Source organism: Carcharodon carcharias, chromosome 2, assembly GCF_017639515.1.
Source record: "Carcharodon carcharias isolate sCarCar2 chromosome 2, sCarCar2.pri, whole genome shotgun sequence".
Taxonomy (NCBI): Eukaryota; Metazoa; Chordata; class Chondrichthyes; order Lamniformes; family Lamnidae; genus Carcharodon; species Carcharodon carcharias.
Genome location: NC_054468.1, coordinates 37,382,166 through 37,409,708, shown reverse-complemented (window position 1 = coordinate 37,409,708; position 27,543 = coordinate 37,382,166). Strand labels below are relative to the sequence as shown.

Sequence of the window (27,543 nt, the reverse complement as noted above, 5' to 3'; positions counted from 1 at the left end):
CTTGCAATAAATGATAACATTCTATTAGGTTTCCTAATTACTTACTGTACTTGCATACTAGCCTTTTGTGATTCATGCACTAGGACACCCAGATAACTCTGCACCTCAGAACTCTGCAATCTCTCATCATTTAAATAATATGCTTCTCCATTATCCCAGCCAAATTTCATTTTCTCACATTATACTCCATTTGTCAGATCTTTGCCCACTCACTTAACCTATGTCTTTTTGTAACCTCCTTATGCCCTTTCCATTTCTTATTTTCTACCTATCTTTGTATCATCAGTAAGTTTGGCAACCATCCCTTCAACCCCTTCATCCAAGTCATTCAATTAAACTGTAAACAGTTGAAGTCCCAGTACTGATCCCAGTGGCTCACCACTCATTACATCTTGACAACCTGAAAAAGACCCATTTATACCTACTCTCTGCTTCCTGTTATCCAACCAATCTTCTATCCATGCCAATATGTTACTTACTACCATGAGCTTTTATTTTCCACAATAACCTCTGATGAGGCACGTTATCAAATGCCTTCTGGAAATCTAAGTACAGTACATCCACCGGTTCGCCTTTGTCCACAGCGCATGTTCCTTCTTCAAAGAACTCCAATAAATTAGTTAAACACTATTTCCCTTTCACAAAACCATGTTGACTCTGCCTGATGACCTTGAGCTTATCCAAGGGCCCTGCTATAACTTCTTTAACAATAGCTTCTAACGTTTTCCCTATGACAGATGTTAAGCTAACTGGCCGGTAGTTTCTGGCTTTCTGTCTCCCTCCCTTTTTGAATAATGGAGTTACATTTGTTATCTTCCAATCTAATGGGACCGTCCCTGAATCTAGGGAGTTTTGGAAAATTAAAACTAATACATCAACTATCTCAAGAGACATTTCTTTTAAGACTCAAGAATGAAGTTCATCAGGGCCTGAGCTCCTGTCAGCCCGCAGCTCTAACAATTTGTTCAGTACCACTTCTCTGGTGACTATAATTTTCCTGACTTCCTTCCCCACTTCCATTTCCTGGTTTATAGCTGTTTCTGGGATGTTATTTGTATTCTCTATAGTGAAAACTGATGCAAAATATTTGTTAAATTCATCTGCCTTCTCCTTGTTTTCCCATTATCAATTCTCTAGACTCACTTTCTATAGAACCAACGTTCACTTTATTTTAAAAAGAGTTAACATTTATAAAAACACTATCTGTTTTCATATTTCTGGCTAGTTTTCTCTCAATCTAATTTTTCCCTCCTTATTAATCTTTTAGCCATTCTTAGCTGTTCGTTTTATTCTGTCCAATCGTCTGAACTGTTACCTGCCTTTGCACAATTATATGCTTTTTCTTCAAGTTTGATACTATCCTTAACCTTTCTTGTTAACCACGGATGGTGTGCCCATCCCTTGGACTTTTTCTTGCTTGTTGGAATGTATTTATTCTGTGCATTCTGAAATATCCTCTTAAATATTAGCCACTGCATCTCCATTGACCTATCCTTTAACTTAATTTGCCAATTCACTTTAGCCAGCTCAGCTTTCATGCCCTCATAATTGCCCTTATTTAAGTTTAAAAACTTAGCCTCAGACCCACTTCTCTTTCCCTCAAACTGAATGTAAAATTCAATCATATTACGATTGTTGCTAGCTAGGGGCACCTGGGGGAGGCAGTGGCATAGTGGTATTGTCACTGGACTGGTAATTCAGCAACCCAGGGTAATACTCTGGGGACCCAGGTTCGAATCCCACCACGGAAGATGGTGGAATTTGAATTCAATAAAAATCTGGAATTAAAAGTTGAATGACGACCATGAAACCATTGCCAATTGTCTTAAAAGCCCATCTGGTTCACTTACGTCCTTTAGGAAAGGAAATCTGCTGTCCTTACCTGGTCTGGCCTACACGTGACTCTCGACCCACAGCAATAATGGTTGATTCTTAAATGTCCTCTGAACAATTGGAGGCAATTAGGGATGAGCAATAAATGCTGACCTAGCCAGCGACGCCCACATTCCATGAACAAATATATTTTAAAAACTATGAGATCATTAATTATTCCCATCTCATTGCACAATACCAGGTCTAGTATAGCCTGTTTTCCGGTTGGCTCCAGAATGTGCTGTGCTGTTCTAAGAAACTATCCTGAAAACATTCCATGTACTCCTCATCCATGCTATTTTTGTTCATCTGACTTTTCCAGTCTATATGTAAATCAAAATCTCCCATGATTATCACCATGCCTTTCTGACAAGCTCCAATTATTTCTTCATGTGGTTACTGTTAGGGGGCCCGTACACGATTCCCACAAGTGACTTCTTGCCTTTACCATTTCTCAGTTTTACCCAAACCATTTCCACTCCTGGTTTCTTGAACTTAGGTCATCCCTCTCTATTGTGCTAATACCATCACTAGCAAACAGAGCCACCCCTCCACCTTTTCTTCACTTCCTGTCCTTCCTAAGTATCCTGTACCCTTCAATATTCAGGTCCCAATCCATGTCCTCCTGCAGCCATGTCTCTGTAATGGCTATCAAATTATAATTATTTATTTGTGTACTCTCTCAGTTCATCTGTTTTGTTTCAAATGCTACGTGCATTCAGATAGAGCTTTTAGTTTTATCCTTTTATTCTTTTTATAACCTCTAGCTTCATCTGTTGATTTATTGTTAGATTTGTACTCTCTAAACCTACCTGTCACAGTCTGTTTTTCATTTCCCGCAGTACTACTGTTTCCCTTTCCTCTTGTTTCTGCTCTTTGATTTACCACATCTTCCCAAATTTGATTCCTTATCCCCGCTATTTAGTTTAAAACTCTCTCTACTTCCCTAGTTACACAGCTCGCAAGAACACCGGTCCCAGCACAGTTTAGGTATAGACCATCCCAACAGTATAGATCCCACTTTCCCCAGTACTGGTGCCAGTGCCCCACGAACCGGTATCAACTTATCCCACACCAGTCTTTGAGCCACACATTCATCTCCCCAATCTGATTTGTCCTATGCCAATTTGCACATGGCTGAGGTAATAATCCAGAGATTTTGGCCTTTGAGCTTCTGCTTCTTAATTTGGTGCCTAGGTCTTCATACTGGCTGTACAGAACCTCCTTCTTTGTCCTGCCTATGTTGTTGGTACCTACATGGACCACAATGATTGGGTCCTCCCCCTCCCACTGCAAGGTCCTCTCCAGCACTGAGCAGATGTCCTGCACCCTGGCACTGGGCAGGCAACACAGCTGTCTGGACTCATGCCCTTTGCTGCAGAGAGCAGTGTCAATCCTTCTGACTGTACTACCCCTACATTGCTATTTGCTTCCCCCATTTCAACGCCTTCCTGTACAACAGTGCCATGGCCAGTTAGCCCATCCACCCTGCAGCCGCCACTCATTCAAACAAGCTGAAAAGAAAACTCAAACCTGTTGGACAATTGTAAAGGCTGAGGCCCCTGTGCTCCTGCCCCCTGAGTCCTCTTACCTGCCTCACTCACAGTCACACTCTGCCCCTGACCACTGACCAAATCAGAAGACCCTGTCCGAAGACGTACGACTGCCTCCTGGTACAAAGAATACAGGTAACTTTCCCCCTCCCTGATATGTCGCAGTGTCTGTAGTTCAGTCTCCAGCTCATAAACTCTGAGCCGAAGCTGCTCAAACTTCAAACACTTGTTGCAGGCATGTTTGCCCTGAATCGAACTAGCATCCAGGAGCTCCTACACACTACAGCTATGACACATCGCCTGTCCTGACATTCTTAATGTGTTCTAATTAACTATTTAATTATTTCATTCAATTATGCCTTTTGTTTTTAAATATCTTAGTAACCTTATCACTAGCTGCTAGACTATTTTGAATCTTAGGAATAGAATAAACTTTAGTCAGTTACCAGATACTCGTCAAATAACAAGCTCCCTCTCCTGTAGCAGAGTACAACCACTTGCTGAAGGCCTGAGAAAGTTAGAAAGCTGAAAGCAAAAGAGCACCTCTTTCCCTTCCCTCCCTAACTCCCTTAACTACCCAAATCCCAGCACTCTATTCCAAGTCACACTTCTTGTAGTAAACCTTAACTGAAGCACCTCTTCTCCTTCTCCCCCCCACCCCCTGCCACAATGCACTGAATACCCACTTGAACCAAATTCCCAAGTATACTCAAAAACAAAAAATGCTAGAAAAACTCAGCAGGTCTGACAGCATCTGTGGAGAGAGAGACAGAGATAACATTTCGAGTCCATATAACTCAGGTCTAAAGGGAGGTAGGGATGTGGTGAAATATATACTGATTAAGGGGGGTGGAAACGGTGAAGCTGGAAAGATGGTCAGCGATAGGTGGAGGCAAAGGAGAGATGACAAAAAATGTCATAAACAAAAGGTCAAAGAGCTGTTAATGGTGGTGGTACTTGCTAAGTGAGGTGCTAATGGGTGACATTAAGAAAGCAAAACGTGATAATGGCCAGGCTGGGGTAAGCCCTCCGGAAACGGACCGGTTGCCCTAGTGGGGAGAGGGAATGGTGGTGAGAAGAAAGATTGAAAATAGGCCAAAAGTTGGGGATAAAACAATGAATGAAAATTGAAGTAAATTTTAAAAATAATAATGAAAATAAGTGGAAAAAATAAATAAAAATTAAAATAAAAATGAATATGGAAAAAAGGGAGATGAAAAAGGGGGTGGGGAATGGAGGAGAGAGCTCATGGTCTGATGTTGTTTAACTCAAATGTTAAGTCTGGAAGGCTGTAGAGTCTGGAAGGCTGTAGAGTCTGGAAGGCTGTAGAGTGCCTAATCGGAAGATGAGGTGCTGTTCCTCCAGTTTGCGTCGAGCTTCACTGAAACACTGCAGCAGACCAAGGATGGACAGGTGGGCATGAGAGCAGGATGAGGTGTTGAAATGGCAAGTGACAGGAAGGATGCTATCACGGTTCTGAGAGGGAAAGGAAGGTGTGAGGGCAGAGGTGTGGGAGATGGGTCAGGCACTGTTGAGGGCCCTATCAACCACCATGCGTGGGAAACCTCGGTTAAGGAAGGAGGAAGACATGTGAGAAGTACTGTTTTGGAAAGTGGCATCATCAGAACAGATGCGACGGAGGCGAAGGAACTGAGAGAATAGGATGGAGGTCCTTACAGGAAGCAGGGTGTGAGGAGCCATAGTCAAGGTAGATTCCTTAAAAGCCAGGGTATCAGCTGCAATAGCTTTTCTTCCCACCCCCACAGCATTATCTAATGTCTCCAAGGATCTATCCTTAGTCCGCTCCTATTTTCCATCAACATGCTGCCCCTCAGCAACATGACGCGCGAAACAGCGCTAGTTTTTAAGATATATTGATGACATCCAGCTGTACTTCACCAATATCTCTCAACTCCCCCACTGTAACCAAATTATCAGACTGCTTGTTCAAGATCCAGTACTGAAAGAGCAGAAACTTCTTTCAATTAAATACTGGGAAGACTATAGCCATTAGCTTCAGTCCCCAAATAAACTCTGCTTCCTAGCCACCAACTTCCATCTTTTTCCCCTACCATAAGACAATAAGACATGGGAGCAGAAGAAATTAGGCCATTCAGACCATCAAGTCTGCTCCGCCATTCAATCATGGCTGATAAGTTTCTCAACCCCATTCTCCCGCCTTCTCCCCGTAACCTTTGATCCCCTTACCAATCAAGAACCTATCTCGGTCTTAAATACACTCGATGACCTGGCCTCTACAGCCTTCTGTGGCAATGATTTCCATAGATTCACCACTCTTTGGCTAAAGAAGTTTCTCCTCATCTCTGTTCTAAAAGGTCTCCCCTTTACTCTGAGGCTGTGCCCTCAGGTCCTAGTCTCTCCTACTAATGGAAACATCTTCCCCACATCCACTCTATCCAGGCCTTTCAGTATTCTGTAAGTTTCAATCAGATCCCCCCCATATCCTCCTAAACTCCATCAAGTATAGACCCAGAGTCCTCAAACATTCCTCATATGTTAAGCCTTTCATTCCTGGGATCGTTCTCGTGAACCTCCTCTGGACCATCTCCAGGGCCAGCACATCCTTCCTGAGATACAGGGCCCAAAATTGCTCACAATATTCTAAATGTGGTCTGACCAGAGCCTCATAAAGCCTCAGCAGCACATCCCTGCTTTTATATTCTAGTCCTCCCGAAATAACTGCCAACATTGCATTTGCCTTCCTAACTACCGACTTAATCTGCAAGTTAACCTTAAGAGAATCCTGGACTAGGACTCCCAAGTCCCTTTGCACTCCAGATTTCTGAATTCTCTCCCCATTTAGAAAATAGTCTATGCTTCTATTCTTCCTTCCAAAGTGCATGACCTCACACTTCCCCACATTGTATTCCATCTGCCACTTGTTTGCCCATTCTCCTAACCTGTCCAAATCCTTCTGCAGCCTCCCCCACCTCCTCAATACTACCTATCCCTCCACCTATCTTTGTATCATCTGCAAACTTAGCCAGGATGCCCTCAGTTCCTTCATCTAGATCATTAATGTATAAGGTGAAAAGTTGTGGTCCCAACACTGACCCCTGCGGAACTCCACTAGTCACCGGCCGCCATCCTGAGAAGGACCCCCTTATCCCCACTCTCTGCCTCCTGCCAGACAGCCAATCTTCTATCCATGTTAGTACCTTGCCTCTAACACCATGGGTGTTGGTTCTGACAATTGTCAGAATGATCAAATATGGCATTAGTGTGTTCATGACCTTGGTGTCATACTTGATCAGAGATAAGCCTTCGATCACAACACTAAGAACACCAACAACACTTGCAATCAGCCAATTCCTCCCCACCCCAGCCCATTTGCCAGCAAAACCCTCATTCATGCCTTTGTTACCTCTACATTTAGCTACTTTACCATACTCCTCACAAGCCTCCCACATTCCACCCAGCATAAACTTGGAGGTCTCCTAAACTCCGATGCCCATGTCCTTAGTCACACTGAATTCTGTTCACCCATTACCTCCTTGTGGCCACTGGCCTCCTTTCCTCCTGGTTAAGCAACATCTCGATTTTAAAAATTCTCATCCTTGTTTTCAAAACCTCTACGGCCGTGGCCCTATCTGTAATCTCCTCCAGACCCACAACCCCCAAAAACATCTACACTCCTATAATTTTGGCCCCTTAAGCATTTTCAATTTTAATTGCTCCACCATTGGCACCCATGCCTCCAGCTGCCTAGACTCTAAGCTCTAGGATTCCTACCAAACCTCTCTTTGCTCCTTTAAGACACCCCTTAAAACCTACATCTTTGACCAAGCTTTTGGCCACCTGCCCCAATATCACCTTATGTAAGTTGGTATAAAATTTCACTCTGATGCTCCTGTGAAGCATCTTGAGATATTTTATGTGAAAGGTATTATTTAAACACAATTTGTTGTTACTATAATTATCTTTCCTGCTGATATTAAAAAGAAAATTGCCACAAACTGGCTAGAAACCCAACATAGGCTCAGCAAATTAGAAAGCAGATATTGAACAGCTATCGTTGTTACAATTCCAATATACGTGCACATCATCTTTAGCTGGCTAACCAGACAAAAAGACTGAGAAACATGGAGCGAATTTTCAGGTGATCAGCTTCAATACTGGGAGATCACATTTGCACTTGTTGGATTAATGCCAGTAGTGAGTAGTACAGCATCGGGTGTGCTTCAGTGAATGGAACTCTTGCCATGAATCAGAAGATTTAAGTATCAATCCAGAGACCTCAACAGAAAATCCAGGTTGAAACTCCAGTGCTGTTATCATTGAAGGTGCACTCTTTTACAAGTGACGTTAAAGCAAGGCCCATCTGCCTATTTCAAAGAGCAGGGGCATTATCAGCCAACACCACAAATAAGGTATTAGTTACTATTCACAAATAGTGCAAAGTTTGCTACGTGAAAACTGCCTGCATTGGCTATAAAGACTTTTCAGTTCTGTACAAATTCACCTTTTTCCTTAGTCCTCAGCTGTTACAGCACAACTCAGGTGATTAAAATTACCTCATTTCCTCAACCAACATGCATTCTAATCTCTAAACTATTTTGTCAATTCAAATTTTAACTTTGTGCTTAATTTGGCTCCTACACCCCACCCATTCATCCCATAAACATGGACTGTATTTCAACCAAGGTTGCTACTGAATACTAGGACAGTTTTGCTGCATGTAGGCACAGGCTGCCTCATTGTCTGAAGAGTCACAAATGGCACAGCCAGCCATCATCAGACATGACTGACAGCGTCAGCAAATATCCCCACTTCAGATTATGCTGAAGGATAACTCACTGAAGCAGATGAAAATGGTTGGGGTCATTTTCTTCTCCAAGGAACTCCTGCCGCGATGCCCTGGACCTGAGATGATTGTGGTCTTGGAAGCTAACACTGCCCTTCGTGGCGAGAATAAATATAGACACCAGAGAGCTTTTCCCCATCGTTACTGACTTTAGTTCAACTAGGGTTTTTTGGTGCCACACTCTTATCGGATGCTGCCTTGATGTCAAGAGCCGTCACTCTCATCTCTGGAATTCAGTTCATGTACATTTTGGACCAAGGTTCTAATGAGGTCTGGAGCTGAGTGGCCCTTGAGAAACCTGAAAGGAGCACCGGTGTGCAGAGGTTTTTTTATTTGAGTATACAAAATTTGATTGTAATGTTGATGATTCTATCATTTGGCTGATGGTTGGGAATAGATGGATAGGTGCCATAACCAGCCAGATCAGATTTGTCCTGTTTCTGTAGACAAAATATATTGGGCAATTTCTCCACATTTTTTTGGTTACGTTGTGGCTGTACTCCGAACAGCTTTTCTCAGGGTGTAGCTACTTTTGGAGCACAGGTCTTTAGCACTACAACAGAGGTTCCTCACCTTTGCTGTTGCTTCCAGAGCACTCAAATCATTTTTGATGTCTCGGCAATGAATCAAAATGGCTAAAGACTGGCATCTGTGAGAGTGGACAAGCCAAGAGGCAGAGAAGGATCATCCACTTTTCATTTCTGGCTGAAGATGACTACAAATACTTTCGCTATGCCTTTGGCACAAAAATGCTGAGCTCCATCATTGTTGCAAATGGAAAACTCATGGAGTCACCTCCTCCTCCTGTTAATTAGTTATTAACCACCATTCACAACAGGAAGTGGCAGGGCTTTGGCCTGATCCATTGGTTATGCAATCACCCAGCCCTGCTTATAACATGCAGCTTTCCATATTTAATCTGTATGTAGTCTGGTGGCATTGCTTTTTTAGTTTAACTGCTCATTTCAGGTACACTCCATTCTGCTCTCATGTTCTTCTGCATCTTATTGAGACAGTGTTGGTCAACTAGTCTGATGGTGGAAGAATATGATAAAACAATTCCACACTGCTGATGGCCATCAATCTCTTGAATGCTCAGCTTCGAGTTGCTGCATCTAGTCTTAAACCGTTCCACTTAGTATAGTAGTGCCACACGGCACAATTGAGTGTATGAAAATGGGACTTGGACTCCACAAAGACTGTTCATTGGTCACTCCCACCTGAATGCTGTTTAGTTAGACAAGGGATAAGTATCAGTCAGGACAGCAGGGAGAAAACCCCTGCTCGTCTTTGATTTTTAACATGGAACTGAAAGCATAGGCAGGGCCTCAGCTTAACAACAGATATTAGTCCAGTAACAACCGCTTCTTCACTGTACCCCCACTTAATAATAGGGGGTCCTACACTAAAGACTTGTCATTCTCTAAATTAGGAACAATTTTGAATAAATTGATTTAAAAATCATTGACTCATGACTATTTTAAAAGCTACACTTCTCAAATTAAACTGCTTACTGCAATCAGTATAAGCTAAAGGTGCTGATACTGTTTTAATATTTTCAGAATCCATACATGATTTAGTTACTTAAAAGTTCATACAGTTCCTTCAAAACTGACAAAAGTTCATCAAAAATAATGCATCAGTGTAGAACACTGTATAACAAATCAAACATTTAGGTTATAATCTTTGCCACAGGAAAAAAATTTAGAGAATAATTTCAAAATGGCAAACAGCTCAAGTTTAAAAAAGTTTCTTTAACATTTAATAAAGGCAATGAAAACCGATATGCACAAGACATACTGAAACTGTGATCTGCAAATCAATTTTTCCATGAGATAAACTAAATGATTCTCTAGGCTGAGACTCTGGAGTACTGAAATTGTTGCAGATACCATCATTGGAAAAGACATTAAGCCAAGGCCTCTACTGACTGTCCCAGGGGATGCCAAGACAACCTTGGCAATATTCAACAAAAAAAATCAGAAACCTTTCTGATGTCCAAGTCAATGTTCCTCTCAACCAAAAGCAAATTAACTGGCCATCCATCACATTACTGCTTATGGACCATTCTAATACACAATGATATCCACATTCACCTACACAACTATGACTACATTTTAAAGTAAAAAAAATGCAATGGGGTTTGGAAAACTTGAGGGACGCAAGAAGCTATAGGACTTCCAAGTTATTTTTCTAAAACAAATGGTAAAGCAACATCTTGACTTTAAAATTCTTTTCCTTGTTTTCAAATCCCTCCATGGCCTTGCCCTCCCCATCTCTTCCAGCCCCACAACACTTATGAAAGATTTCTGCACTAATCTTAGTTCTGGCCTCTTCCCAATTATCACTGTTCCACCACTGGTGGCTGTGACTTCAGTTGCCCAAGCTCTAGAATTCTCTCCCTACACTTATGTCTCTCTACCTAGTTTTCCTCCTTTAAGGAAATCCTTAAAACCCACCTCTGACCAAGCTTTTGGACATCTGACCCAATTTCTCCCCACATGGCTCAGTGTTATACTTTGTTTTATAATGCTCATATGAGGCACCTAGGGATGTTAAAGGCCATTATATAAATTGTTGTTGTGACCTTTGTGCTTTTCAATAAAATGTGGACTTCATAGCCGTAACAGAAGAGCTGGAATTGGAGATGCCAATTTAGGGCAGAAAATAAGAATTTCTAGTCATAAACCAATACCATAATGATTATCCAAAACTTGAAAAAAACTGCGATGTAAACTGATTGTTACAGATCTAGTGAAAGCATCCAAAATATAATCCAGAATATACAGCAAAAGTCAACGCGAAGGACAAACTATGCCACAGAGACAAATTTAAAACTTTAGCCGACCCTTTTCATTCATAAAATGCTAAACGATCATGCGATCATCTCTGCCATCGGTAACATCCGTTATTTAAAACCTTTAAAAACGTTTTTATTCAAAACAGCTTTGAAAAGTAAACACATATTCCACTCGGAGATTATTCACGATTACATAATTTTACATTATATAAAAAAGAATTAAGTCGTTTACTTCCACCCCTCCCCCAGTTTCATACTCCATCTGTTTCCACTGCATTCAAATTCAATAGATCTGAAGATTCATTGTTAAGTGAGACAGTTGACGTTTGAAACACGTCAAAAAGATTCCAAGTCCAATAAACTTGAAGGAGGAAAAAAAATTAAAACGCATTTTCACACTAAGGAAGGAAACTTGCTATTTATGTAATTATTTTATCTGATCACTTGCCCATCAGGCAACCCCTTTTCAAGGTACCACGCCTAGAGCTCTCATCATTTTAACTTCCCTATGCACTTTTATGGCAAAAATAACATGCTTTAATCAGGCAGTTTCAACATACGTCCTCGTTTTAAAAATAACTTGAAACTAGACTCCAAGCGCTTTTCTAAACTTGATAAAACATGACTGACAAGTAACAGCCGGCGAGGTATGTACTCGAATGACGTACTTGAAATAGTTGCTACATGAGAAGGGTTTTTTATATATATATATATATATATATTTTTATACACAAAGGGGAGGGAGACAACATGCACAAAATAGAATGAGAATCGTCAAAAAGTAGTTACTTTTTTATTTTTTGAAACATCCGTTAAACGATTTTACGGAAAAAAAAACACGAAATCTGTCTCTTCGTGTTTACCCGTTATAAAATAAAACTCTTTCAAAAGTAGAAGAAAACTTGACGAAATAAATTTGAAGACGGCAATGTAATGGGAGACTAAAGGCCTAGTAACTCTCTCCCCAGCCAGGCCTGCAGCTTCGACAGTGATTACACCAGGTTAGTGCCCACTAAAGCCGCGCTGCTCCCTGTCACACGCTCGGCAACTCATGGTCCTCCTGCTCAGTTTTAACGCGGTCACAACGCCCCTTGTTTAAAAAAAAAACACCCAAGCGAGAGAGCGAGGTTACCGGGGCGGGGTGAGGGGTTTACCTTGTAAAATGCTCCGTTGGAGCCGCGCACTTCGACCGTCAGCTCCTCCATATTGGAAGCGCAGGGGAGCCTGGGATGTGTTTCTAGAATTTGTACAGAGAGAGAGAGTGAGTGTGTGGAGTCAGACAGTAAGGGGTGTCAACATCTCCTCTATCAACCAACTCACTCTCTCTCAAATAAGATACTCAGTCTTCTCCTGATAGGCTGCCAGGACTATCCTACTGGCAGGGTTCTCATCAATCAAGGCCAAGTTAGGACTAATAGTCAACAATTTGTAAAGCAGAAATATCTGTTCAAGCACCTGCTACTGTGTTCTTTCAGTCAGATACATCAACAATGGTTACGTTATTAAACCAAAATGAGTTGGCCTTACATCCAAAGGGGAAAGCTAGAAATCTATATAATCACCAACAAGGAAAAAGAAGTACAGTACCTTTTAAAAAGTTGCAATTACTCAAGTGCCAAGCTGGTGAGCAAAGCAGTTGCCAGTTTCAGTATCAAGAACTCCCAACCAAGATACAGCATTGTCTGCCTTCACTCTGCCTCAAATTTGAAAGAGTAGTATCCCTCCATACTGAACTTTCCTGCGTCCAAACTGTCTATCTTTAAGACATCCAGTTTTTGGTGTTTGACCCAAATCCAAGTTTGTAAGTGAAAATCAAGACAGACTAAACTTCCCTTGATCCTCAATGTCAACGAGTCACTGCAGCTCAGTAATTTACATGTACAGTATATTCTGTATTCTCTGAATTTATGATGTCAATTCAGAGTTGTCATTAGATAGTGGGAGATTGAGATAGTATTCTACTGCACCAGGCTTTTGCAAATTGGGAGGGCTTTGCTTTCTTTAAGAGTAGCAGTTAGCTCAGTTCTTTGTTACTCCTGTAATGAACTCTGCAGATTGAATGAATTATTTCTGAGATATGGCTGAGGTCATTTCTGATAGGTGGCCTAGTGACTGGAGGTTGCTATTGAAATGAAAGCTAGGTAACAAAAAAGGTAAATAGAAGCTATTGGGAGTATCGGATTTCAGCCTGTTGTGCTGCAAAAGAAAACACCAAACTCCTGGTATTCAGGAGAAGGAGGCTCTGTTTAGCAGAAAAGAGGACTGATAGGAGTATTTGGAGAAGCAATGTGCAAGCTAACTAAAAGCGACTGAAACCAAAGAGCGGTGCGAATAGCTCACGCATGCTGAGGAATATTTTTACCAGAGGTGACCAGACTGTGAACCAGAGTGTTAATGGTTGGGTGATTGAAAGTGAACATTTAGAAGTATTTAGAGGAGCACTTGAAACGTCATAGCACACAGGGCTACGGGCCAAGTGCTGCAAGATGGGATTAGAATAGATAGGTGCTTGATGGCTGGCGTAGACATGATGGGCTGAAGGGCCTATTACTGTGCTGTGTAGCTCTATGACTCTAACATTGGAAAGTTATGCCATAAGAACTGTTTTGACCCAGGGAGAGAGGATTCAAAGAAGTGCATCTTATTGGTGTTAATCGTATCCGGGGAACTCAGATGGAATAGAGTTGCCAGTAAAAGCAACTCAAGGACCAAGTCCAGTGAGTGGGAAAAGTAAGAGACCCTACATACAAGAGGCAGAGGTTACTGGACTTTGGGATTGCACGTGATGCCACATTTGTGCTCGGGGTTTTGCTGAGAAACTTGAGAGAGTTATCTTTGTTATGTCGACTAAAGTGAAATTCTTCATTTCAATTGAACTACCGTTTGACTGTTTATGCTTGTTAAATTATGTTGATTTTGAATTTGATTGTTGCAGTAGAAGTTTAAAAAGTGAAATCTTGTCCATTGGTTCCTTCTGTTGGCAGTTGTTTGGGATTCGTTTCTTTTAAGGTTATTGGTTTCTTCTATAGGGATCATAATACTCCTAAAGAAAGCAAATGAATCACTGATATTTGATGATCTTTATTTTGTCAAGCAGATTTGATTTTTTTTAAAATGTATACATGGGGCTCTTGTCTATGCTGACACAAACTTAATCATTTCTATGTTTTCTCAGCTTCAGCACCTATGTGCTATTTGTGCTTCAAATGAAATTTTTCCAATCACTTTGTATCACAATCAGATGAATGGCCAAGAGATAATCAATAGTTTAGAAGGAAAGAATGTAATGATCAAAAAGAAATAGTAATGAAAATGTTGGCAGTTGAGAGGTGATGAAAATCACTAAAACAAAATAAAAATACAGTAAGTCCTCACTTGAAGATGTAGCTTTATTCCTGAAAAGTGCAGCTTTAATTTTAAGTGAAACAATTAGAAGTGTATCAGATTTTCCCATTAAAACCAATGTAAAAGCTGTAGTTAGGTTCTATAGGACCCTGCTCATTGGAAAAAAAAATTTAAAAAGTAACATCTATAAGTTAAAATACTTTACAATGCTAAATTCCTATGTTGGTGAAATAACTTTTAAAATAAAATAAATTTTTAAATATAAAAGAAATATGGTAACTTTCTACTTACCTCCTGCTTGCTGCCAATCCTGCTCACCGCCAATCCTGCTTCCTGAACCTCCCGTTTGTCACATCCTACTCCCTCCCTCTCATTGCCAATCCTCCAGGCTCGTGGCCTCACCCTCTCCCTAACCCACCCTCTCATTGCTGACATTCTGACTCATGGCCTCGCCCACTCTCTAACCCATCCTCCCACTGCCAACTCTCCGGACTCGCAGCCTCTGCTGTTCCCTGACCTTTCCTCTCAGTGATCATTCCTTTCGCCAAACCTCCCCACTCTGACTTTCCTGCTCGCTGTTTCCCTCCCCTGAACCCTCATTGTGAGCACGGGCTCTGGAAATGAGCAGCGAGAGGTAGAAGGAGCAGCTTCGACTTGCAGGAGGTAAACCATGAACTGTAGGGTTGTCAGGGAGTGGGAAAGGCTGCAAGCTGGAGGGTCAGCAGTGAGAAGATGGGTTAGGGAGTGGCAGAGGCTGTGAGCCTGTGGGTCAGCAGTAAGAGGTGGGTCAGGGGGTGGCAGAGGCCACAAGCCGGAGAGTCAGCAACAAGAGAAAGGGCCGTGAAGCGGCAGAAGCTGAGGGCGGGTGGGTCAGCAGTGAGAGAAAGGGTCAAGGAATTGGAGAGGCTGCCCCAAAATGGTGTTGATAAAATCACATGGCCCTAGCTCAGACTGGCATAAAGTGAATTTAAAGCACAACTGGCAAAGCTAAATGAGAATACAGGCCCCATTAAATGACCAACGTTAAAGTGAAGCAACTTAACACAGCGACTTACAGTAAACATAATATTGGTGAATAATCCTGTAGTATACAGAAGCCTGAGCAATACTTTGCACTATATAAATAAAAAGTGGGTAAAAATGCTACAAGCATGCATGGGGAGGATTGGGAAAGTGGGGAGTCATCCGTGGAAAAGTGGATAATAAACCTGTACCTTGTGTTGTATGCTGTTATAATGTTTCTAATGTGGGTTATATTAAGAGTTAATTAAGAATGTAGAGTTTGGTTTCATTTTAAAGTGAATTGGGGATTGTTTACTGTTGGTTTGGTTTATTATGCTGATGTGTGTTTACAAAGCATGCTTGAACTTTTGTCCCAGCTAAGAAGCAAGAAAGCCCTGAGGTTGCTGTGGAGAAAATTGCTGAGGGTGGACCTAAGCTCTAAAATGAAAACGAGTGAGTTTGTTTTTTTTTTTCAGGAAAACGTAAGTGTAAGAGAAGCTGACCTGGAGGTTGCAGACACCGAATCTGTTGTGTTTAATCAGAGAACTTAGTCCTGTATGTTTAAAGAAGAAAAGAGGGAGTTATAGAGAATTGGGTCGGACCAAGTAGCTCGGTAAAGAGAGGAGAAGTCCAGCTACGAAATAGACGCCAAGTGATTGTCTATGTGTGTCTGGTTGGTCATGGCATATGACCGTCAGCCAGACCCAGAGGAAAAAAAACTGCTATCCAGAGGCTGAGTATGTTTAAAAGTCTATCAGAGTGAAAGCACACTAAAAAGGTTAAGCTGAGCTAAATCTGTTGGATTAAATTTAAGGTAGGAGCACATATTGTTTAAAATCATTGGCCAGAATTTTTCACTGAGTGGGCAGGCACGCACCCAACCCACTTGAGTGTAAGATAACATGTGATGATGTCAGTCAAGCGCCCTGATGGTATTCGGCACTTGCACGATATTTCGGTCGGCGGGTGCATGCTAAACTTGGAAGCACGCCTGCCGACAATTAAGAGGGCTATTAAGCCAATTAACAGTACAATTAACTGGTATTTTTCACTGCTCGTCCAACATTACGGTTGGAAGACAGACGAATCGGCCAGGCGGCCTTTGCATTTTTCAGGAAACTTCAGCCAAGGGTGGGATGAGGTTTCCGTTATTAAATTAAAAAATGAAAAATCTATGCACAGAATTTTTATAATGTCTGTGCTCAGGTGACTGATTGTGTTGCGTGGACATTTTTTTTTCCAGATTTAAGAATCTTCATTTGATACTTTTGAAGTCTTCAGCTCCCTGAGGCAGCTCTCTGCCTTCAGGGAGCTGAGAGTGTTCCCCACGCCCATGCTGACTCCAGCGCTGCCCTCCTCCCACCCCCAACCTAGGCAACGCTGATCATATCAGCATATGCTTCATGCTGGCTAGTCCTTAATTGGCCAGTCAGTGTGAAATCACGGTCAGGGGCCCGGCTGCTCCCGGGCCTGCCAATTGTGCCCGCACGCCAACCTAAAAATCTTGCCCATTTTCTTATTTGCTCAGTGTGCTTAGTTAGTCATTATTGCTTGTGTTTGTTTTGTTCTAGCTTTGTAAAGGTTCTTTTTGTGTTTCAATTTAACCTTGGAGTCCTGCTGCTTATTTCCTTATCTTTGGTCCTTCAGTGCATTATATTCTTCAAATGATTGTGGTCCATCAAGCCAGACCCTAACAAGTATCAAGCTTAAACAAAAACAGAATTACCTGGAAAAACTCAGCAGGTCTGGCAGCATCGGCGGAGAAGAAAAGAGTTGACGTTTCGAGTCCTCATGACCCTTCGACAGAACTAGGTAAATCCCAGGAAGGGGTGAAATATCAGCTGGTTTAAGTTGTTTGGGGAGGGGGGGGGAGAGAGAGGGAGAAGTGGAGGGGGGTGGTGTGGTTGTAGGCAAAAGCAGTGATAGAAGCAGATCATCAAAGATGTCACAGAACAAAAGAACACATAGGTGTCGAAGTTGGTGATATTATCTAAACGAATGTGCTAATTAAGAATGGATGGTAGGGCACTCAAGGTATAGCTCTAGTGGTGGGGGGAGCATAAAAGATTTTAAGATATTTAAAAATAATAGAAATAGGTGGGAAAAAGAAAAATCTAAATAATTTATTAGAAAAAAAAAGGAAAGGGGAAGAAACAGAAAGGGGGTGGGGATGGAGGAGGGAGGTCAAGACTTAAAGTTGTCGAATTCAATATTCAGTCCGGAAGGCTGTAAAGTGCCTAGTCGGAAGATGAGGTGTTGTTCCTCCAGTTTGCGTTGGGCTTCACTGGAACAATGCAGCAAGCCAAGGACAGACATGTGGGCAAGAGAGCAGGGTGGAGTGTTGAAATGGCAAGCGACAGGGAGGTTTGGGTTATTCTTACGGACAGATCTCAGGTGTTCTGCAAAGCGGTCGCCCAGTTTACGTTTGGTCTCTCCAATGTAGAGGAGACCGCATTGGGAGCAACGAATGCAGTAGACTAAGTTGGGGGAAATGCAAGTGAAATGTTGCTTCACTTGAAAGGAGTGTTTGGGCCCTTGGACGGTGAGGAGAGAGGAAGTGAAGGGACAGGTGTTACATCTTTTGCGTGAGCATGGGGTGGTGCCATAGGTGGGGGTCGGGGAGTAGGGGGTGATGGAGGAGTGAACCAGGGTGTCACGGAGGGAACGTTCCCTACGGAATGCCGACAGTGGGGGTGAAGGGAAGATGTGTTTGGTAGTGGCATCATGCTGGAGTTGGCGGAGGATGATCCTTTGAATGCGGAGGCCGGTGGGGTGATAACTGAGGACAAGGGGGACCCTATCATGTTTCTGGGAGGGAGGAGAAGGCATGAGGGCGGATGCGCGTGAGATGGGCCGGACACGGTTGAGGGCCCTGTCAACGACCGTGGGAGAAGGAGGACATGTCAGAGGAACTGTTTTTGAAGGTAGTATCATCGGAACAGATGCGACGGAGGCGAAGGAACTGAGAGAATGGGATGGAGTCCTTACAGGAAGCGGGGTGTGAGGAGCTGTAGTTGTGGGAGTCGGTAGGCTTGTAATGGATATTGGTGGACAGTCTATCACCAGAGATTGAGACAGCGAGGTCAAGGAAGGAAAGTGTCAGAGATGGACCACATGAAAATGATGGAGGGGTGGAGATTGGAAGCAAAATTAATAAATTTTTCCAAGTCCCAACAAGAGCACGAAGCAGCACCGAAGCAATCATCGATGTACCGGAGAAAGAGTTGTGGAAGGGGGCTTGTTCAGTATTCTCATAGCTTGGATCATAAAGTGGGGGCTTGACCCAGCTGTAATGAGGTCAGGAGCTGAGTGGCCCTGGCAGAACCCAAACTGGGCATCAGTGAGCAGGTTATTACAGAGTAAGTGCTGCTTGATAGGACTGTCGACCACACCTTCCATCACTTTTCTGATGATCAATAATCGACTGCTGGGGTGGTAATTGATTGGTTTGGATTTGTCTGACATCTTGTGGTTAGGACATACCTGGGGAATTTTCCACATTGCCGGGTAGATGCCAATGTTGTAGCTCCCTTGGAGCAGCTTGGCTAGGGGCATGACTAGTTCTGGAGCATAAGTCTTCAGTTCCATTGCCAGAATGTTGTCCTGGCCCATAATGTTTGCAGTATCCAGTGCCTTCATCCATTTCTTGATATCATGTAGAGTGAATCAAATTGGCTGAAGATTGGCATCTGTGGTGCTGTGCACCTCAGGAGGTGACTGAGATGGATCATCCTCTTAGCATTCAGGCTGATGATAGTTGCAAATGCCTCAGCTTTGTTTTTTGCACTGATGCACTGGGCTCCCCCATTATTGAGGATGGGGACATTTGTGGAGCCTCCTCCTCCAGCTAATTGTTTAATTGTCCACCACCATTCACGATTGGATGTGGCAGGACTGCAGAGCTCAGATCTGATCGATTGGTTGGTTGTGGGATCACTCTTATCTGTCTATCGCATGCTGAGTAGTCCTGTGTTGTAGCTTCACCAGGTCAACACCTCATTTTTAGGTATGCCTGGTGCTGCTCCTGACATGCTTGTTTAGTGTTGTTGGTGAGGTTTTACTGTTAACATGTCTTCTTGCCTTACCATACCCTGATGAGGTTTTGCTTATTCTATGACAGACTTGAGATAGTCAGTATAGTTTTACTTGAAAATATTTATTAAGAACCATTTACAAAGACCTCAGGGTAAGCACATGGTTTTCAGGACACAGACTGTTCTGCGCCTAACTCTCTTGGAGCCTGTTGGTCATCTGACCCCTGATGTCACACATCATTAATATCATATGGGGTTATGAAAGTAACCATTAACCCATTACTCTACATAATCCTCCCCAGTATAATCTCAAACTGGTACATTATTTTGTTATACTATTTACATTGCATTTCTCAAGTCTGTAAACCTCTTGCACTGCTTAGTTTCTGTCCAACTCCTACCTTTCCCACCCTCCAAGTTACTGTCACCCAAGGCTTCAAGTGTTCTCAGCTCTCTTGGAGGACTTTGTGGACATATGCGTTCCTTTGTCTTTTTCTTGGAAGGCAAACATATTGGTTGAGTGGGATGGCAGCTTCTGATGACTGCTTGAAACAATTTATTAAGAACTATTTACAAAGACCTCAGGGTAAGCACATGGTTTTCAGGACACAGACTATTCTGCGCCTAACTCTCTTAGAGTCTTTGACCCCTGGTGTCACACTTACATCATTAATATTACCATGGTCTCATTAACATAACTATTAACCCATTACTCTTCAATGCCCTCCTGCACTCTTCACTGAACAGGATTAATTCCCCCAGCTTGATAATGGTGGAGTAAAGGATATGCCAGGCCATGATGTTACAGACCAATACTGTCAAAGGTTTCAGAGATGAAAAGATCTAAGAAAATGGCATTACTTAGTCTGCAACAAAGACTGCAAGACATGTAATCGAATACAAAAACTGAATTACCTGGAAAAACTCAGCAGGTCTGGCAGCATCAGCGGAGAGGAACAAAGTTGACGTTTCGAGTCCTCAAATTGTAATCGAATTCCTTTCTGCAAATATACAGACAATAGTTTTAAAAACTGGTTCTGCCAAGCAGAAGGGGGAGGAAGGGGGAGGGGAGCGGTGGGGGAGAGAAAGAGAAAGAATCATCACAGTCATCTAAAAATACTGCTGGAACAGAACTATAAAAGATATCTCTCTCCCTCTATCTTTGAAGCTAAGAGTGTCTTCAACAAAGTGCAGACCTTAACCAAGTCAACTCCAGAATTCTACAGGAAAGTAACTAATTTCAAACAACCGCAATAATCTACACCTCAAAGATAAGCAAAGGACTTAATTTCATTTTGTTTTAACTTTTTAATTGGACTCTAACTTCCATACTTCTGGTGTGTGTGTGTGTGGTCCCGTCTTCATTATTTTTTCCTCGGGTTTAGTAACTAATACACTTACTCTTTCCTTGACTGAAGAAAACATGGTTTGATTGGCTCTTTAATAAAAAAGATACATTTGTCTTGGAAAAGGCATTTACTCGGAAAAGTAATTTTAAAAACCTTTATTGCGACCAACTGAGTGAGCGGAATTGAAGGGGAGGCAGCTCACTCCTCTTCACCCACTTGTAACAGTGCATTATCAGTAGTAACAGATCTTCAGCTGCACTATGGTTCCGAGCTCTTCTGAGGGGTTAGTAATTGGCCACTGCACAAACCTTTCCCATGTTTAGAAGCAGCATGCAGTTAGTGTGTTTGCTGGGAGGGTGAATACATTGGATCCAGGTTTGTTTCACCACACTTCTGCCGCTGACTGTGGCAGCGATGTCCAACCACACCTGCTTGGTCTGGGAGGGTGGACTCCTCCGACTAGCCTCCAAAGAGAGGCACCCCCTCCTCTCCCTCAGCCCCAGCATGACATCTAAGTTTGTTGGTGCAGACTCGATGGGCCGAAGGGCCTCTTCTGCACTCTGTGATCCTGTGACCATTGGCCAGAAATTGAACTGGACTAGCTGGAATTGAAAGATATTTTAATGGTTACCATTACAAAGACTATCATCAATCATCACACAACCATATAAAAATAGAAACTGAACTGGACTAGCCATATAGCCTGTCCACCATCTACAAGGCACAAGTCGGGAGTGTGATGGAATGCATTCCACTTTCCTGGATGAGTGCAGCTCCGACAACACAAGAAGCTTGATACCATCCAGGGCAAAGCAGCCTTCTTGATGAGCACCCCTTCCACAAATATTCACTCCCTCCACCACCAACGAACAGTAGTAGCAGCGTGTACCATCTACAAGACGCACTACAGAAACTCACCAAGGCTCCTTAGGCAGCACCTTCCAAACCCATGACTGCTACCCATCTAGAAGGACAAGGGCAGTAGATACATGGGAACACCACCAGCTGGAAGTGCCGTTCACCATTCACCATTCTGATTTGGAAATATGTCGTTGTTCCTTCACTGTCGTTGGGTGAAAATCCTGGAACTCCCTTTCTCACAGCATTGTGGGTGTACCTATAGCACATGGACTGCAGCGGTTTAACAGGGCAGCTCATTACCACCTTCTCAAGGGCAATTAGGGATGGGCAATAAATCTTGGCCTAGCAAGTGAAACCCTCATCCTGTGAATAAAAAAAATCTAAATCAACAGGAGATGGGGTTATTTCCTCCTCCACAGGGATTTTGAATGTTTGATGAGTATCTGGGTGATTAACAGTTCCATTGATAGAACTACAGCTGATCAAAGTCCAGCACTCTGCATTTTTAATGCCTTCCTTTCAAGATAAACCCTGTTTGAAGTGGACCTTGGCAAACCCCAGGTGTGATATTCTATGCAACAAGTCTGCAGTACAATTCATATAGAAAATTTCCAGAGAAGTGGTAAACTTACGGTATCAGACATCAGGTGGCTTTTGGCAGACATTTTTTGATCAGTGTTTTTCCTTGTATTTTTCAAAAACAGGTCTTTCAATTTGTCTGTGGTTAACTTGTGAAGTTGTAAGTAGATGTCATTCAGTCACAGCTTCCTGTTGTTATGATAGCACTCTGTAACGAATTGGATCAGCAGCCAGTGGGCAGGAGTTCTTTATTTCTCTGTCTTTGCAGGTGAAATGGATCCATAATGCACTCAAGAAGGTGATGAGATACCCTAACTTTAGATCATTCCACCAATGGAGGAGGGAACGATGGAAATAGAATCGCAGACCATGAGGAAGTCAGCCACAGAGAGATGGACTCATGTGGAGGGTAATTACAGAGGGTAATGCACTCATTAAGAGGGTTAAAGGAGTCCACCCTGTTTAATAGGTGGATGTCCATTTACCAAATCAGGCAGCAGAAGGCATTCTGTGAATCACAAATATTTTATTGTTAAACTATAGTTCAGTACAAATGCCAGTTTCTGCTCATCCCTTTTGGATCCTTTCCTTGTCCAGAAGCAAACCCCCACTACTGGGGGGGTGGGGGGGACCCAGCATCTTAAGTACAGACTTCAATGTGCATCACCTGCTCTCAATTCACTCTGAAGCTTGTCCTGGTTTACTCTTAAAGGGACCTGTATTTTTAACATTGTTACACCCAATCTGACAGTATGCCGAACACTTGTGTTGAATTGGAAAACCACAGCACTGTAGAAATTTCTGCTGTCCAAGGCTAGCTCTCATGATCTCTACTTGTGTCTCCCACAGGTGTAGACATGACCCAAGGAAACCTCTTTCTCACCATCACCGGGCTAAAATGATCAGCAAAGTTACAAAGAAGCACTGTTACACCTTACTATCGCATCGTTCCGCAATGCAGATACAGTCACCTGGGTGGATCATTGCATGCAATTAGACAGGATGGCACTGGGTGTGCTGCACAGCACTAGTGTACAGTAGGAGTTGCCATAGGCAGAGGGAGCAGTGGGCACGTCCCCTCACAGGGGCAAGGACAGACACTTGTGCTCAGCTGGACACAGATGCTGCACCTCAAGAGTCACTGGAAAGGAGGCTCTACCTAGACTAGCAGTAACAGATATGTTCCCAGATGTCAGGGTTCCCTGAAACAATGTGGGGTAATGGACTGAGAATGGAGAAGTCCATCCAGCTAATGTGCACCACAATGCCTCAGGGCTTTGAGCACATTAGCTCCTCCATTCAGAGAGTGGCCAACCTCAAAGAGAGCCATATGTAGCAGCACTTGGAGTGCATATAGGCACTGCACATTGCCATCACAGGATGCATGCATACAGGGTGAAAGGTTATTGGAAGTAGGTGGGAATGTGGAGTTGAGGTTGAAATCAGATCAGCCATGATCTTATTGAATGGCGGAGCAGGATCGAAGGGCCAAATGGGCTACTCCTTCTCCTAACCTGTATGTTCGTATGTTCATACTATATTGCCTGGATCAATCAGTGGCGCTGGGGGTGCAGAAGGTTTGGAAGGGATGGCAGTTGTGTCCCAGCTGGTGCCCCCTCCAGCCATCCAGAGCACCAGCCAAGGTCAGAGGATGCCACGAAGGAGAATGGGGCAGCTTCATCATCTTCAGCCTCATTGGCCCCTCTAACTGATTGGGCCCTGCTACACAGATGGTCCCTGTAGTAGATGTTGCTCCTTCAATAATGAAGGTGCAGCAGCCTCTGGAGATGCCCCCAATGGAACCTCAGTGACAAGGATAACTGCCACATCATCGCCACAAACTGAGACAAGTGAGCAGGCTGCCTGCACCTCCTTTGAGCCAAGGGGAGTACCAGTGGAAACACTGCACAGTGGCCACCATGTTGCACAGAGCACTGAGTGGGTCACTGGGGTGTCTTCCTGTAACTGTATACTGTTTTCCTTTCTGAGCCCAATGTAAATAAGGACACTTGAAGCCACAAGTGTGAAACTCCTTTACTTCATGAGAACAAGAAAAGAGGTATCAGGTGGTGAAGGAAATCAAGGTGACGGCACAACCTCTGGGTAGATGTCGTTCCCTCATTGGCATTAAGAGTTTACATGTTCCAGGCTGCATCCTCAATGAAAATGTTAGCACTGGCACCTCAGAATGAGCTCCATACCATGCCATTCATCCTGGGTCAGAGGGACTAATTTAAAACATTCCTGAATCAGATGATCCCTGACATTAATGGCATCCTGATGAGACGTTTGAACCCTGCATCATGCTTGGCCATCTCTAAGTGCAGCCAGAGCACCTCATCTTCCCCCTCCACCTCCTTTTCCTCTTCCATCTCCACCTCTTGCTCCTCTTCTTCTTGTGACGTGTTGTGCCTTTCCAAGGCCTCCCCGTCCTCAAATCCACACCTCTTTGGAGGGTCACATTATGGAAAGAAGACCACCACCATGAGTGAGACCCTTTGAGGAATGTGTGCAGGGTGCCACTCAACCAGCCAAGGCACCGGAATTGCACTGCAGAAACCTGACGGCCTGCTCATTGATTGTTCTAGTGAGCAAATAGCTCCTCTGCCTTTATCTGGGGCTCTCAGAAATGGGTAAGTAACTATCTCTTCAAAGGATCTCTGTTGTCTCCTAGAATCTATCCACAGGCTTTTGGGGATGGAGTAAAGAGCTGTGGCAGCCTGGACTACTGGAGGGTGAAGGAACCATGGCAGCTGCCGGGCAAGCATATGCACTCAGCAGGGGAAACTCTTATTGTGGTCACAGGCCAGCTGAACATTGAGGGAGTGGAAGCCCTTCCTGTTGGCCACTGACAGGCCAGTCACTAGGTGTCTTGATGGTCACATGGGTGCAATCAATGACACTCTGCACCTGGGGAATCCAGCAATGGTAGTGAACTTCACTGTCTGCTCTCCCTGCGAGGCCCCATCTGTTGTGAACTGAAGTACTGTCCAGTTCTGGCAAAGAGGGCATCATTGGCCTATGAGTTGCAGTGGTGTGCTGCCATTTGCAAGGTGCTACCAAGGTCGACAGCGGATCCTTGGAAGGAGTCCAAAGCGAAGAAGTTCAAGGCCATAGTGACTTTGACAGCTACTGGTGTGCTGCCAAGTCTTCAGCGATGAGGGCACAATCTGTGACCATCTGGAGGCTCACAGTCTCCTACAGCACTGGGTCTCAGTCATTCCCAAGTAGCTCCATCTTCAGCAGTAGATTCTATACTGAAGATATGGCTTCCATGTCCTTTCTGACCCACAGTCCACTCCACTGCCCTCCTGATGCCCGGGGCTCCACCCTTCTTTGGAGGGTTTTGCTTCTCATCGCCACTGGGCCCTAAATCTGAGAGTTGTGCCAGATGCTGCCTTCTTTGTGCTCAGGTACACCCCCCCCCAATTTATCTTGGCAGCCTTGCCCCCTGTTTTTATGTCCCTTCGATGTCAGGAAGGTGTCAAACCCCTGTACTGCCCAAGTGCTTAATACCTATCCTCCCTGCCACCTGGGCTGCGCCTATTTCACAATTTACATTAACAATTTCGACTTTGGAATCAAAAGCACAATTTCTATATTTGCGGATGACAATAAATTGGGGGGAGATAGTCAACACTGAGGAGGACTGCAACAAATTATAGGAAGACATTAATAAATTTGTAGAATGGGTGAATAATTGGCAAATGAAGTTCAATACAGATATATGTGACATAGTATATTTTGTTAGGAAGAATAGAGAGGTCACAGATTACTTGGAAGGTTCGAGTCCAGGTGGGGTGGAGGAACAAAGGGATGTTAGAGTACAAATACACCAATCACTAAAAGTTACACCATAGGTTAGCAAAGCTATAAAAAAGCAAACCAAACACTAGGCTTTATTTCTAGAAGGCTAGAATTGAAAAGTAGGAAAGTTACACTAAACCCGTATCAAACCTCGATTAGACCACAACAAAAACAAAAAATGCTGGGAAAGCTCAGCAGGTCTGACAGCATCCGTGGAGAGAAAGACAGAGTCAACGTTTCGAGTACGTATGACTCTTCTTCAGAGCCATAATCAAGCTTTGAAGAAGAGTCATACAGACTCGAATCGTTGACTCTATCTTTCTCTCCACGGATGCTGTCGGATCTGCTGAGTTTTTCCAGCAATTTTTGTTTTTGTTTCAGATTTCCAGCTTCCGCAGTATTATGCCTTTATCTTGATTAGACCACACTTGGAGTATGGTCAGCAGTCCTGGTTGCCATATTATAAAAAGGATTATAGAGGTCCTAGAGGAGGTGCAGAGAAGATTTACAAGGATAACACCAGAAATGCGTGGGTACACATATCAGGAAAGGATTGACAGACTGGGTTTCTTTTCTCTTGAAAAAAGAAAGCTGAGGGTTGTCTTAATAGAAGTCTTTAAAATTATGAGAGGTTTTGATAGAGTGGATCCAGAAAGAATGTTTCCTCTTGTGGGAAAGAGCATAACTAGAAGCCAGCAATATAAGATAGTCACCAAGACATTCAATAGGCAAGTCAAAAGAGACTTCCTCACCCAAAAAATGGTGAAACATAGGGAGTGAATGAAGCAAATAATACAGATACATTTACAGGGAAACTAGACAAGCATAGTGGGAGAAGGGAATGGAGGTTTATGATGATAGATTTAGATGAGGAAACATGGGAGGAGGCTTGAGCAGAGCATAAACAACAGCATGGGCTGGTTGGACCGAATGGCCTGTTTCTGTGCCATATATCCTATGTAGTCCTATGTATTTCTCAATGGTCAAGTTCTGTTGGTCTGTGCTGTTTATCCTTTTATGGGGTCAAGCTAATTCTCTGGGGCAGCTATGACTGGTTTCTTACTGTGTACCCGTCTCTCTTCACCTGGTCTGCCCCAGAAAATGCATGCAATCTGTGCTCCCCTGCGAAAATCACAACATCCACCATTCATGAACTCTTAATGAGCTCTTTAGCCATCTCAATTAGCTTTAATCATAGATTGGACAGGATCATGGGCCTGCCCTCCACCTACCCTAGTGAACATGGCTGGTGCCAGGAACAGTGTCAGGAAACCAGCATGCTATCCATTCGTGCGTTTTGGACTGCTCACCTCCATTCCAGTCTCCCTGGATCCCAAAAGTCCAACCCCAGTAATGATTCTGTTTTTCCAATTTACACCTCCTATAGACACATCATTTGGTTCTTTTCTTCTCGCATTACCATCTACTTTTGTCTTGCACCATCATCTCTTCTGCTATTTAGTCTCTCTGCCTTACACCCTATGACAGACCTTTCATAGGAGCATAGGAGCATAGG

General features: G+C 43.3%; 1 protein-coding gene across 4 annotated transcripts in view; it reads right to left on the bottom strand.

Moving 5' to 3' along the window:
• The window catches only part of fxr1 (fragile X mental retardation, autosomal homolog 1), a 104,831-nt gene extending 92,481 nt beyond the window's left edge, over positions 1-12,350 (bottom strand). For all 4 annotated transcript variants that reach the window (XM_041217147.1, XM_041217164.1, XM_041217156.1 and 1 more), the window contains exon 1: positions 12,205-12,350. In XM_041217147.1, coding sequence (XP_041073081.1) covers positions 12,205-12,255 — 51 coding nt within the window. In that variant the 5' untranslated portion in view covers positions 12,256-12,350. The remainder of the gene's footprint in view (positions 1-12,204) is intronic.
• Positions 12,351-27,543: the final 15,193 nt, after the last annotated feature.